General features: G+C 42.3%; 1 protein-coding gene across 6 annotated transcripts in view; it reads left to right on the top strand.

Moving 5' to 3' along the window:
- Positions 1 to 416: 416 nt before the first annotated feature.
- Positions 417 to 14,525, top strand: part of stxbp5b (syntaxin binding protein 5b (tomosyn)) — a 46,876-nt gene continuing 32,767 nt past the window's right edge. For 5 of the 6 annotated variants that reach the window (XM_023987014.2, XM_023987013.2, XM_023987009.2 and 2 more), the window contains exons 1-8: positions 417 to 869; positions 1,606 to 1,703; positions 9,131 to 9,212; positions 10,860 to 10,960; positions 11,972 to 12,106; positions 13,381 to 13,444; positions 13,560 to 13,643; positions 14,050 to 14,173. In XM_023987014.2, the coding sequence (XP_023842782.1) occupies positions 735 to 869; positions 1,606 to 1,703; positions 9,131 to 9,212; positions 10,860 to 10,960; positions 11,972 to 12,106; positions 13,381 to 13,444; positions 13,560 to 13,643; positions 14,050 to 14,173 (823 nt within the window). In that variant the 5' untranslated portion in view covers positions 417 to 734. The remainder of the gene's footprint in view (positions 870 to 1,605; positions 1,704 to 9,130; positions 9,213 to 10,859; positions 10,961 to 11,971; positions 12,107 to 13,380; positions 13,445 to 13,559; positions 13,644 to 14,049; positions 14,174 to 14,525) is intronic. The other variant, XM_023987011.2, reaches the window with a different exon arrangement.

The following is a 14,525-nucleotide window of genomic DNA, read 5'->3' as shown; positions in this document are numbered from 1 at the left end:
CAGTACACTCGTAACAACGTAACCATTACGAACCTCACATTTAACAAATAAGCCATTACATGTTTTTGTTGACCAAATTCGACACTTTTGTTGACCTTCATACAAAACTCCTCGCTTTGTGAGTGGAAAAAGAACCGAAACAACCCCACCTGCCGGAGAAAACATGTTATTGGTCCAGTTGTCCATGTGGCTTCGCCTCTATTTTCAATGAGTGCTAGCTTTGTGACTTTGTCAAGTCAACCCGCTGGATAGGAAAATTAATGTATAGTGCATAATGTGGAAGGTTATTATCTTATTCAGTGATTCGTAATTTGTTTAACAACAGTTTCCAAAAATAATGATTGAACGTTGTTTATGTTTACATACTGGATCCAATGTGTAACGTTACATCCGGGGTGTTGCTGCCTCTACCGCGCAGACTCGTCTCTGCGTTTCCGTGTTAGCTAGGCTGGCTAACAGTAGCCTAGCTAGCTGGCTGCCGTCGACTCCAACTGGATACATGCAATATCGATGGATACAAATAGATTTTCGACATGCTTAAACTGTGTACATGTGAAGTGTACTGTTGAGAGTGCAGTGACAACACAGTCCGTAACATGCGAGCGAGATTAAGAACAAGATATTAGCAAAGTGTGCGTCTTTAACTAACATCTAGCTAGGAAGTGCACTATCCAATTTATGGTGGCTTTGTTGATCCATTTGGTGTGTTTCGTCCTCGTCTGTATTGAGGGAAAATGAAGAAGTTCAATATCAGAAAGGTGCTGGACGGCTTGGGTGCTTCATTTTCCGCTGCATCTCCACAACCGGGAACTAGTCAAAACGATGTGATCCAAGAGACACTACAGTCGGAGCATTTTCAGCTCTGTAAGGTGGGCTACTAACTAGCTAGCTAGCTGTTTTGCTGGGAATCATTGAATTTTACCGCCAGTTAGCAGGAGCTGTGTTGACACATATTGACAGCGTGATTTTTACATCTTTAGTGTCTAAGTTATTTGTGTCTATGCTGACATTGCATTGATGCGGGTCTTGTAACTAGCTATAGAATTGCTAGTTGTCAAGATAATCAACTGACTGCCTCTCACAGTCCCAATTTCTGGTATTGCCATTGGCCAAAGCATCACGTAAGCAAGGTTATATCATCTTTGTCTTTAATGTCCTCAACCAACCAGTCATAAATTAAATCGGAATAATCCTCTGGATTATGTAGTGGACTAAACTGCACTCCATGGTCAAGGAATTTTATTCTATAATAAAGTGATAATGTCATTCAGTGTTGTTGGCTAACTAGCAAGCTACAGCAACTATCCAATGATCTGACTGTGACAGGGAACACCTGGCTTGTCAAATGGGATAGCTACTTTCCTAGAAATATTTTGAAATATTTTCTTCTGTGGAAAAGAGACACTCATCTAGATATGGATTTAAACTGATCATACATCTTTTGTATTTAGACGAAAACAAATGCCTCTGAAATAATGTCACAGTTTCCTGGATACAACAAAACATGAGATGACGTAAGAGTACTTGATTGTCTGTCAAATGTAAAATGTTGAATCTGGATGTGATCTAACAGCTAATGCAGAATGTGTTCTTTGGCTCCTTCAGACTGTGCGACATGGCTTCCCTTACCAGCCCTCCTCCATGGCCTTTGACCCTGTGCAGAAGATTCTGGCTGTCGGGACTCAGAGCGGAGCTGTGAGACTGTATCTTTTTTGTCTTTAAATAGGGAACTCAACAAACAGTATTAGCAATCCCAGTGCAATTAGACCTATCTCTGAGATTATTCATTTATGACCAGTTTCCCAGACAGGGTTAAGCCTTGTCCAGGATTGAAAAGCATGCTCAATGGAGATTCTCTGTTGATAGTTATATGGGACCTTATATTGGCGTCAGTATAAGATCCTCAAGTACAGTAAATTAGGAAATTGTGGTTATAAAGGATTACCTAGTAGTACCACATGTTTCTCTGAGCAGCAGAGTCAGGTTCACTATATAGGGAATAGGATGCCGTTTGGGATGCACCCTCAGACTCATTAGTAATATCTCTACCATGACATGATGAGCTGTTCTGCTCTGCTGCCATATCCTGGGGAGCCAACCTGGCCCAAGCTCCTCCACTGTGCTGCCTGGTGTGTGCCAGCATGCCAGCCCAGTTCCACCTCGTGGCCTAGGCTATGTGCTTTGAACATCACTGGTCCTGCTGTGCATGTCTGTCAGACCATGTGAGAGCGCACAGCCAAGCTGCTGGCTACATTCTGCAGGCCAGGCAGGGTCCCAGTCCTCATTGGTGAAACATACGCCTGGAGAATAAAATAGCTGTTGGATTTGTACAACTCCCTAAAGGCTCAGTCAGTTAAACTCGACTTGGGTAAACATATTGCTTTGAAGGTCATTCAATGGCATGGCACCAGTTTATATTGTTCTCAGAGAGTCTTTTTTTGGCATCATGTCATGCTCTAGTTTAGAGAATGTTTGCTTTGCGCAGCCCAAAGTAACACAATCTAATGAATGTCATCAGGAGCATCTCATTGCTCCTTGGTCAGGTCGTTATTGTAAAAGATAACGTGTTCTCAATGACTTACCTGATTTAAACAAAGCCAATATATGAGCAGCCATTTACCATATGTTTGTTATTTATAGGGATGGGTCGCTCTATTCCTTTATCCATCCCAGTCTGTATCCTAGGACCATTGTTTGGTTATAATCCACCTCCTAAAGAACGTAAACACAGACTCCTCCATGTCTTAGTGGTCTAAAATGGTCTACATTTTATAGATCTGTCTCTACTACCACAGTGTTTTTATCTTCATATTTTATGGACATTTCCACTACTTATCTAATACCTTTATTTCTATGGCTCTTGGCGACGGGTAGCCTAGAGGTTAGAGTGTTGGGCCAGTAACCGAAAGGCTGCGGGTGTCAATACCCAAACCGACAAGGTGACAAATCTGTCGACGTGTCCTTGAGGAAGACACTTAACCCTAATTTTCTCCAGGGACACCTTGCTACTGTGTGTGTGTGTATGTATGAAACCTGCAGCAGTAGTCTAATTAAGAAATAAGGCCCAAGGTGGTGTGGTACAGTGCATTCAGTAAGTATTCAGACCCCCTTGACTTTTTCCACATTTTGTTATGTTAGCCTAGTTTTTTCCCCCCTTCAATCTACACACAGTACCCCATAATGACAAAGCAAAAACAGGTTTAGTCATTTTTTGCAAATGTATTAAAAATAAAAAACTGAAATAAACATTTACGTAAGTATTCAGACCCTTTACTCAGTACTTGGTTGAAACACCTTCTTTGGTGTCTTCTTTGGTATGACGCTACAAGCTTGGCACACCTGTATTTGGGGAGTTTCTCCCATTGTTATCTGCAGATCCTCTCAAGCTCTGCCAGGTTGGATGGGAAGTGTCGCTGCACGGCTATTTTCAGGTCTCTCCAGAGATGTTTGATCGGGTTCAAGTCCGGGCTCTGGCTGGGCCACTCAAGGACATTCAGAGACTCGTCCCAAAGCCACTCCTGCGTTGTCTTGACTGTGTGCTTAGGGTTGTTGTCCTGCTGGAAGGTGAACCTTCGCCCCAGTCTGAGGTCCTGAGCGCTGGTGCAGGTGCAGGTTTTCATCAAGTATCTCTATTTTGCTCCGTTCATCTTTCCCTCTATCCTGAATCTTCTCCCAGTCCCTGCCGCTGAAAAATATTCCCACAGCATGATGCTGCCACCACCATGCTTCACCGTAGGGATGGTGCCAGGTTTCCTCCAGACGTGATGCTTGGCATTCAGGCCAAAGAGTTCAATCTTTTTTTCTCCTGGTCTGAGAGTCCTTTAGGTGCCTTTTGGCAAACTCCAAGTGGGCTGTCATGTGCCTTTTACCTTTATGGTCACTCTACCATAAAGGCCTGATTGGTGAAGTGCTGCAGAGATAGCTGTCCTTCTGGAAGGTTCTCCCGTCTTCACAGAGGAACTGTGGTGCTCTGTCAGAGTGACCATCTGGTTCTTGGTCACTTGCCTGACCAAGGCCTTCTCCCCCGATTGCTCAGTTTGGCCGGGCGGCCAGCTCTAGGAAGAGTCTTGGTGGTTCCAAGCTTCTTCCATTTAAGACTGATGGAGGCCACTGTGTTCTTTGGGACCTTCAATGCTGCAGACATTTTTTGGTCCCTGTCCCCAGATCTGTGCCTCGACACAATCCTATCTCGGCGCTCTACGGACAATTCTTTCGACCTCCTGGCTTGGTTTTTGCTCTGACGCGCACTGTCAACTGTGGGACATTATATCGACAGGTGTGTGCCTTTCCAAATCATGTCCAATCAATTGAATTTACCACAAGTGGACTCCAATCAAGTTGTAGAAACATCTCAAGGATGATCAATGGAAACAGGATACACCTGATCTCAATTTTGAATCTCATAGGAAAGGGTCTGAATACTTATTTAAACATTTTTCTGTTTTATTTTGTATACATTTTCCCCAAAAATCTAAACCTGTTTTCGCTTTGTCACTATGGGGTATTGTGTACATTGATGATGAAAATGTTGTATTTAATAAATGACATTAAGGCTGTAACGTAACAAGATGTGGAAAAAGTCAAGAGGTCTGAATACTTTACGAATGCACTGTATATGGCCAATATACCACGGCCAAACTTCTGTTCTTGGGCACGCTGTTGCGGCGTGATATAATGGCCATATATCAAAAACTCCCGAGGTGCCTTATTGCCTTATAAACTGGTTACCAACGTAAATGAAGCACAAAAAAGACATGTTTTGTCATGTCCATTATCAGGCAATCAGCATTCAGGTCTCAAACCACCCAGTTTATAATACAGTAGTGTTACCGGTTACAGAATCTGAGGCGTTTGACACTAGTTCCTACTTCACAAATGTCAAATAGCAGAAGAGCAAGTTATTTACGTGTTGTGTTATATTGTAAGCTGTTTGGTTTTCTATTGAAACACATTATTGTTTGTACATTTCCATGTGATTGAGATATGCAGGTTCTTGTCTTATGATGATTGTCATCATGTTGTCATCTGATATGAACCCTCTTGCTGTTGTGAAATGCTGCAAGGCGAACCACTGTGGTTTACCAATGAGGAAGTGACAAGTGACAACTGACAAGTTGGTGGAATAGCCTTTCTCTCTCTGTGGTGTAGTTGTGCTTAGCATACCTGGGTTAAAATATACTGAACAAAAATATAAACACAACATGTAAGGTGTTGGTTTCATGAGCTAAAATAAATCCAATAAAGCTCATTTGCATGCTCATCGTCCTCACCAGGGTCTTGACCTGACTGCAGTTTGGCGTCGTAACTGACTTCAGTGGGCAAATGCTCACCTTTGCTGGCATGCTGGAGAAGTGTGCTCTTCACGGATTAACCCCGGTTTCAACTGTACAGGGCAGACCGCGTGTATGGCGTCGTGTGGGCGAGCGGTTTGCTAATGTCAACGTTGTGAACAGAGTTCCCCATGGTGGAATTGATGGCAATTTTATTGATGGCAATTTGAATGCACAGAGATACCGTGACGAGATCCTGAAGCCTATTGTTGTGCCATTCATCCGCCGCCATCAACTCATGTTTCAGCATGAAAATGCACGGCCCCATGTCGCAAGGATCTGTACACAATTCCTGGAAGCTGAAATGTCCCAGTTCTTCCATGGCCTGCATACTCACCGCCCATTGAGCATATTTGGGATGCTCTGAATCAACGTGTACGTCAGCGTGTTCCAGTTCCTGCCAATATCCAGAAACTTTGCACAGCCATTGGAAGAGGTGTGAGACAACATGCCACAATCAACAGCCTGATCAACTCTATACGAAGGAGATGTGCTGTGCTGCATGATGCTGATGGTGGTCACACCAGGTACTGACTGGTTCTCTGATCTACGCCCTTACCTTTTTTTGTAAGGTGTCTGTGACAGATGCATATCTGTATTCCCAGTCAAGTGAAATCCATAGATTAGGGCCTAATGAATTTATTTCAAATGACTGATTTCATTATATGAACTGTAACTCAGTAAAATATTTGAAATTGTTCCACATTGGGTTTTATATTTTTGTTCAGTGTACTATTTGAAATCTTAAATACTTTGAGAGTTTGTTCTAGCCTACCTGAAGTGTCAGATGGGTGGGGTTTACAGTTTTGGGACTATTCTATTGGTCTAATTGAGCCGGGCAGACTCAATCAATTACAGATCAAGTATTTGAACTGATATCAAATAGTATTGGAACCCAAGTCTGCTACTAAGAACAGTGCCTCTCAACTAGAAAGGAGATGCTGATGCTATCATAGGGACCACATGTGACTACTTCCTGTGCCATGACATTCCAAAAGCATGTGTATTTGCTTTTCATGAGAAGTGGAAAACGTTAGCGCTACAATATTCTTGTAATTGATTGCGTGGTGGTGATTAGTGAATCCTGTACTCTGTCAGTAGCCTAGCAGCAGCTATGTAAAACTGTAGGAGTCTTGGTGTTAAGGCTGCTGCACAATCACCATGAACTCAACTGCTTTTTGGACTTGGGAGAAAGAGCTCTACTCACTTGATCACAGTAATTGTTCAGATGACGTATGCGGAGTGATCACTGACATTACACTCATCATCAAGTGACTCTTTATAGCCCTCTGATCAGATGTTATTGTGATGCCTACAGTGGAGGCTGCCTGGTTAATGGCACTCTGTTGGGCTGTAGTGTAACCCCACCTTAGTTTGTTCAAGGCATTCAGGGGTTGTTTGATTATAGCTGTTGTTAATCCTGTTCAAACAGACATTATTTCAGTGTGTCTGTCAGATCCAAGCTAATGACACAGTAGCAAGTACATTGAGTGTACAAAACATTAGGAACAGCATCCTTATGTTGCGTTGCACTCCCTTTTGCCTGCAGAACAGCCTCAATTCGTGGGTGTCGAAAGCATTCCTCAGGGATGCTGGCCCATGTTGACTCCAATGCTTCCCACAGTTGTGTCAAGTTGGCCTGTTAGTGGCATGTGGCATTATCTTGCTGAAAATATAAAGTCTGCAGATCGATACACTGCTGCCATGAAGGGATGCACATGATTGGCAATGATGTCCTGTGGCATTCAAAACGTTGCTCCACTTTTATCAAGGGGCCCAGTGTCTGCCATGAAAACAGACCCCACACCACCACCAGCCTGCAATGTTGACACGCAGCATGTTGGATGTATGTACTCATGGTTTTCTCCATACCCTAGTCCTCCCATGGGCGTGAAACAGCAGGAACCGGGATTCATCAGACCAGGCAATGTTTTCCAACTTCAGTGTTTTAGTTCCTTAGCCCACCGCAACCACAGTTTCTTGTTTTTTGCTGAAATAAATGGAACTCTAAGGTCGTCGGCTGCCATACCACATTCATGTCAAGGTACGATGAGTTGTGCATTGCATTCTTTTCTGGGTCTTTGGATACCAATGTTGTACTGGACTGTCAGTTGACTAACTGGCACGTAAATCTTTTGTCTTGCCCATCCACCCTCTGAATGGCACACATGCACAGTCTATGTCTTAATTGTCTCAAGGCTTGAAAATTGTTATTTAACCTGTCTTCCTCCGCTTCATCTACACTGAATTAACAGGTGACATCATTAAGGGATCATAGCTTTCACCTGGATTCACCTGGTCAGTCTGTCATACACTCAGTGTATACAGTACAGCAGGCCTTATCTCTGAGCATGTCTGTCATCTGGTGCTCTTTTCATTTTCACGACCAGGTACATTAAGGAGGCTGGCAGTTGCCCCCCCCCCCCCACACACACACACGTTGCGAGCAAAACATTTTAGTGGCCCTCCTCTAGACAGCGGCCGGATGGTAATTCCACCATGATAACAAGTTTAGTTTAGTGGCCAGCTAACTTAGCAATCAATCGAAGAAATGTTAGCAAACATGGGCGAATTGACTATCGGTGACTGACATAACGAGAGAAACAACCAAATTTCGAAATTGCACCTTGTGTATTCTAACTCGCAACAAACAGTAAGTTGAGACTCTGACTGAGTTTCAATGCTTTTTGTTTTTTTTATGATCCGAGGATCATGGAAAGAGCAGGTGTTCCTGATGTTTTGTACACTCAGTTTATTTCCATTGATTCTTGAAGAATATAACTTATAAATGCCGCCCTAGCTTTCTAACCCCATTAGAAACCAACATATAAGCTTGTTTTATCCCTTTGTTTGTAGACAATGTAATTGTCAACAAACTACAGATTGGCCCTAAGTATTTTTAAGCGAAATCTAATTTAATCTACACTCATTTTGAGACTGCTATTGGTTCAATTCCACAGTGAATTATTTCTCACATGACTGTTCCCATGGTTGCTTGGCAGTTATGTACAGTATATCAGTGGCCTTGGGGTCATAGTTTCACAGTGTCAGCAGACAGGAAACCTCTGACTTGAATTACCCCACAGGATGCATCCCAAATGGCACCCTATTCCCTATATAGTGTACTACTTTTGACCAGAGCCCTAGTCACAGGTAGTGCACTAGGGAATAGGGTGCCATTTGGGACACACCTATAGAGAGAGAGCTGAGACTCCGCAGTAGCCCTGTGCTGCCTGTCTAATTGGCTTCCATACTGATTGATGCATAGCGTTATGAATAAGTAACACTGTCATGGTCTACTGGTTTTTATTTATAACTCCCTCACTTGTATTTAGTCAGTCATATGAACAGATATAGTTGTTGTGTGGAGCGGAGTCAGTCAGTGTTGTTTTAAAAGCTAAGGGAGGGAAGCAAAGAGTCTTGACTTTCTGTGGTTGGGATCTCCAAGCTCCTTCAACTGCTCTTGGGCTCAGGGAAAATACATCATACAGACCAGATCCATTGCTGAAGTTGAATGCAACATGGTCTAAGCATAGGAGGATCCCCATGTGCCAGTCGGATACAGTACTACCATGCCTCCCTTTTTTAATTACTATACATCTGTATTGTTTTCCTCATTGTTTCCTTGAACCCTGCCAGAATGGGTATTTACACAAAATATTTACACGATGTCTGGTGCTGTATGTGTCTTGCTGGTGACATATCTAATTTCCCCTGGGGATGTCTATGAACCCAGATGCTGATGATGAATACATAGTCCATCTCTCCTGTATGGTCTGTTCCTTGACTGAGCTGTTTAGTTTTGGCCGTGTGGGCGTGGAGTGTTACTGTCAACATGAGAGTGGTGCAGCTGTCATTCACCTCCAGTTCCTGGTCAACGAGGTGAGTCCCGTTCATAGAGTTGGGTACAGGGCACATCTTTGCATTTTTGTTCCCCCTCTAACCAACTCTATTGTCCCGCTCCCCAGCAGCACTCCCTAGGGCTCTGTCTCAATTCCTTGTGTCCTCTCTGCTCTCACCTTCTCGAAAGGCATTTGAGAAGAAGGTCCGAGGGACAGAACCTCCAATGCCTTTTGAGAAGGAATCGAGGAGAAAGGACATTATGGAATCGAGGAAATGCTATTGATAAAGTCCTGGATTGAATCATTGCCTTATCCCTTCAGCCCTAGTTAGTCATCCCTTCAGCCCCATTCCTCTGCCATTATATAATCTGTTTTATCTGCTCATTAGCATGCACTAGTCAGTTAGACAGTATGTAACTAGCCTAGTGGTTCTTACCCAATGTTTAAAGGGTAGGTAGCATAAACGTAACCACATTTAACACATGGATTTGTGTCAAAAGTCCCAATGCAAAGTTACAGCTCACTTTTCTATTTTGGGATTTATTACATAAAACCGATCAAAATGTTGGAAGGACCCGACAGGCCAGCCTATTCCCTATAATGTAAACTCCAACAGAAAATAACATACAATGTATCACTTCAAGTTAAATCAAAGCGTTTTCACTCATGACTACCGGTTTCAATTAAATGTCCGGCCAACTTACAAACAAATACTTTTTGAATGTATTGTTACAAATCGACTTCCAAACTTGCTAGCCAACTAGCCTGCTAACGTTAGCCCTAGTAGCCTGCTAACGTTACATTAGCACTGAATGAGTCAGCCAGTTGCTATCAACACCTAGCTTAGCTACATTAAAGTAAGCACATTGGAAATAATGCCATCTAACTAAATATCAAGGCATGTTAGCTATATGCAGTTATCTTAGACAGCAAGCTAGCAAGAAGGAGAACAGATGAGGTACCACCGTTACACAATTAGAGCAAGCCGGTATGATTTTCTCTTTCGTTTTGAGCCCACAGCAAGAAGGCACTGGAGCCTGCAATGCTAAAGGGTTCCCAGTAGATAACACAACCACAAAGTCTGTGAAGAGCATGAGGTGTGGCTTACGTTAGCCTGCTTGAGTTAGCTGCCGTGCTAGTATACTAGCTCGGTAGCACAGAGTAGATCCTCCATATGACGTTGAGAAATAGTGCATTGTGGGTAGTTCCGGAAATAAGTTAATAAATGTCAAAACCCCAAAACATAAAACCCCAAAACATAACTATGTTTGTAGTTATAGGTAACCAGACTGTGACTACAACTAAGTTACTAAGAAAAAACTCATGCTTCCTACCCTTTAATGGACCATGAATCTTTACTAGTGAACACATTAAGTAAACAGTAATGTTGGCTTTGTGGAGGCAAAACTCTATAATGGGTTCTTTATTGTATGGACACGATACTATCTTATTCAGCCCTACCTCTGACTCAGACCTGTCCTGTTAGCATGTTCACTGAAGTTGTGTTCAGTAGGCAGGCAAAAACGAAAGAAAATGTCCAAAATGGAGTGAAATGTGTACTTGTCGAATAAGAAACACAAATTTTTGTCAAACTTTTTGCAACCATGTGCCATTATGAACATGACCCTGTTGGTTCTTTATTAGATGTGTGGAGGTATTATAACCCCTTTATAACCACTATCAACAGGGGGCGCTAGTCAGTGCTTTAGCTGATGACAGCGTTCATCTGTGGAACCTGAGGCAGAAGCAGCCAGCTATCTTGCACACTCTCAAATTCAACAGGGAGAGGTACGTAGGTATAACATGAACAGTGGTCATATTTGAATAGAGCTAAAGCTGTAGCTACATTCAAGTAGGCTAACTTAGACCCATGAGTCATCATATGAAATATTCCCTTTTAAGTCTTTTCTCTTGTCTTGATTCACCCTCTCTGCGGTTGTGGTTACGTCCAAAATGGCACCCTATTCCCAATATAGTGCACTACGTTTGACCAAGGCCCATCAAAAGTAGTGTGCAATCTAGGGAATAGGGTGCAAAGCTGGGACGTACCGTGTGTCCAAAATTACTCCTGCTGCTTGTTGAATCTCCCGCTTCTCTGTCTGGCCAATAGCCCCTGAACCTGCTTGATACCATAGTAACCAATTTCCATCTGCTTTTAGTGATATATCATGTTTTATTCTAATGAAAGACTTCTCAAGGATCAGTCTGAAATGGCACCGTCTTCATTTTATAGTGCACTACATTTGACCTGGGCCCATAGGGCAATAGTGTATCATTTTGGACACAGCCAGTCAGTTGCTTGCTACCAGATAGGAATTCACGCTGCTGTCTGTATGCAAATATTACACTGTGTATTTATTATGGACCCTTTTTGTCACATGAGAGTGTAGGTTCACCTGTTAAATACTGTAGATTATTTGATATGACCCTTGCTAAGATAGGTTATTAGGTCCCCCTTTCTAATGTGTTTTAATGCGTGTATTTTATTGCTTCAGAGAAAGCTATCAGATTGACAGTATTTGACAGGTGAACCTACACTTGATGTAGTTATGTTTGTTGAAGTAACTAAGAAATAATATACTCTTTCTCATTCACCTTTTTACATTATTCCCTCCCATTTTGACAGGATCATGATCAAATAATCATAATGTCTGCATCCGAAATGGCACCCTATTCCATATATAGTGCACTACTTTTGACCAGAACCTTATGGGCCCAGGTCAAAAGTAGTACACTATATACGGAATAGCATGCCATTTGCGATTCACCTCTTGATTAGTTTTGCCTTTGCCACTACAGGATCACATTTTGTCACCTGCCCTTCCAGAGTAAATGGCTGTACATTGGCACAGAGAAAGGAAACATCCACATCGTCAACATTGAGTCCTTCACACTCTCAGGCTACGTTATCATGTGGAACAAAGCCATCGAACTGTGAGTTTGTCTGTCTGTATTATGCTGTTATCTGCTTAGGTTTCTATGTCTACGTCCCAAATGACATCCTATTCCCTACGTGCTCTAATCAAAAATAGTACACTATACAGGAAATATGGTGCCATTTGGGACGCAACCTGTGTGTTAGTTAGAAGTCTGTCAAAGACTGTGTTTATTCTCTTGCTCCATTTCTGCCGTGTTTTTTGTACTTAGACCAAGGGTCCGTAATCCCTAGGGGAACGCGGAGGTACTGCAGCGGGACCATAAAAATGTATATATAAAAAATATATCTTCTTTCTAATGATGTCAACTTTATTTTTCAACTCCTAATATTGAGCAAATTACACTCTTTGGAGCCAATCACACTCACTGGAGTATCTGACATATGCTTTGAAAAAGTACCTGAAAATACTGTAGGCTACCAGTGCAGCAAGTGCTGCTGGTAAGCTTTTTTGACTTGGACATACTTTTTTGCCAACACATGGCTAACCTGTGTTTAACCAACTAAACAGATGCTCTTAGCGAAAATATGTTAGTAGTTACCTTTCTACCGCATAGGCTAAGTTAGAGTTTACACGTACTCTTTCAAAATAATGAAAAACGACCTCCCAAATCTCCAAAAGGACTAATTCGAGGCATAAATTAGTTGGAGCACGCAAGAAAAAAAGGAGAGAGTAATAACTTTGTTCAGGATGAGTACAGTTGACTGACATTTCGACGTCAAGCTGACCTGCTCTTTAGTGTCAAAGTCAGTCACCTGTACTCATCCTGAACAATGGATTAAAGTGAGTTAAAATGAATTATTCTCTGCCTTTTTTCTTGACTGCTCCAACTTCTTTCTGCCTTCGAATTAGTCCTTTTGGAAGTTTTTCTTGGTAAGCCCTTTTCATGATTTTTGTCATTGTTGTCGAGCACCCCTCTTTGTTTGGTGAGGTGTGAAAGCCCACCTGAACTCTTATCTCCCAAATCTATTCATTTTTAAAATGTTGTTTACTTCTCCTTGCCTTTATCATTCACCTGATGGTAAGACAAGACGTGGTATTTTTTCCCCCACTAACGTACAATGGGGGTCCCTGGGTTTGCCTGGGAGGGGGTTGAAGACCCCTGACTTAGACTATTAATTTCCTTGACGGCCTGGGAAGTTGGAATGTAAACCAGGAGAAGAATTTAATTGGATAAGAATGTTACATTCATCGTTTGAATCAAACAGACAGTATAAGCCAAGCATGTTAGGAGTGAGCATGTTCCCTCCATCTTCCCTTGTTCCTCCTTAGGTCCTCCAAGTCACACCCTGGGCCTGTGGTCCACATCAGTGATAACCCTATAGACGAGGGAAAGGTAGGAACTTTCCAAAGAACATTCATTTATTAATTCCAGAGATTCATAACATTACTGATTATTTACAACATTCTACTAAAAATAAAATGTTCTAAATGTTTTGATATTTTGGCAGATTTTGATTGGATTTGAATGTGGGAGTGTTGTGTTGTGGGACCTGAAATGCAAAAAAGCTGACTACCGCTACAATTATGATGAGGTAAGGCATCTTCCTGTGGCTGTTGGTTCCTGTGGGAACTGACTGGGGAGAGGGGAAGTTCCATTTAAATATGAAATACACAGTGAACAATGTTGTTCATGATTTGTCGTACTACTTTATTGGTCTTCATTGCTTAAGTTTGTATTGGGGCTTTATGTTGATGCTCAATTCAACATAATTATTGGAAAGTACCAATGGATTTGTAAGAAATGTATATTTTTGTGGATTCTGACTGATTATGTAACAATATTTTGGAAAAATAGTATGTTAGATATAGCCTTTTCTAAAAGTCATGAGTCATCCACACCACAACATGCTGTTATTATTTCCCTCAAAGTTAATATACACTATGAAGCAGCCACTCTGTGTGTTTATTCCTCTCTCTATATTTTCTCTTCTCCTCCAGGCTATCCACTCAGTAGCCTGGCACCATGAGGGCAAACAGTTCACCTGCAGCCACTCAGATGGAACTCTGACTACATGGAACGTACGCGTCCCTGCCAAGCCTACAATCACCATCACACCACACGGTACGTTCTGTTGTACACACAGACATACCACCAAGGGTCTCAATGCACCTTATGGGGGGAAAGAAAGATGGATGGAAACAGCACAACATAGGGAAGCCGATGTGCGTTAGACCTTTAAACAAGTTAGCATTCACAAGGCTGCAGGGCCAGACGGATTACCAGGACGCATACTCCGAGCGTGTGCTGACCAGCCAGTGTCTACACTGACATTTTCAACCTCTCCCTGACCCAGTCCGTAATATCTACATGTTTCAAGCAGACCACCATAGTTCCTGTGCCCAAGAACGCCAGGGTAACCTGCCTAAATGACTACAGCCCCATAGTACTCACATCTGTAGCCATGAAATGCTTT

Source organism: Salvelinus sp. IW2-2015, linkage group LG4q.2 (assembly GCF_002910315.2).
Source record: "Salvelinus sp. IW2-2015 linkage group LG4q.2, ASM291031v2, whole genome shotgun sequence".
NCBI lineage: Eukaryota > Metazoa > Chordata > Actinopteri > Salmoniformes > Salmonidae > Salvelinus > Salvelinus sp. IW2-2015.
This window is presented reverse-complemented; position numbering and strand designations above follow the sequence as displayed.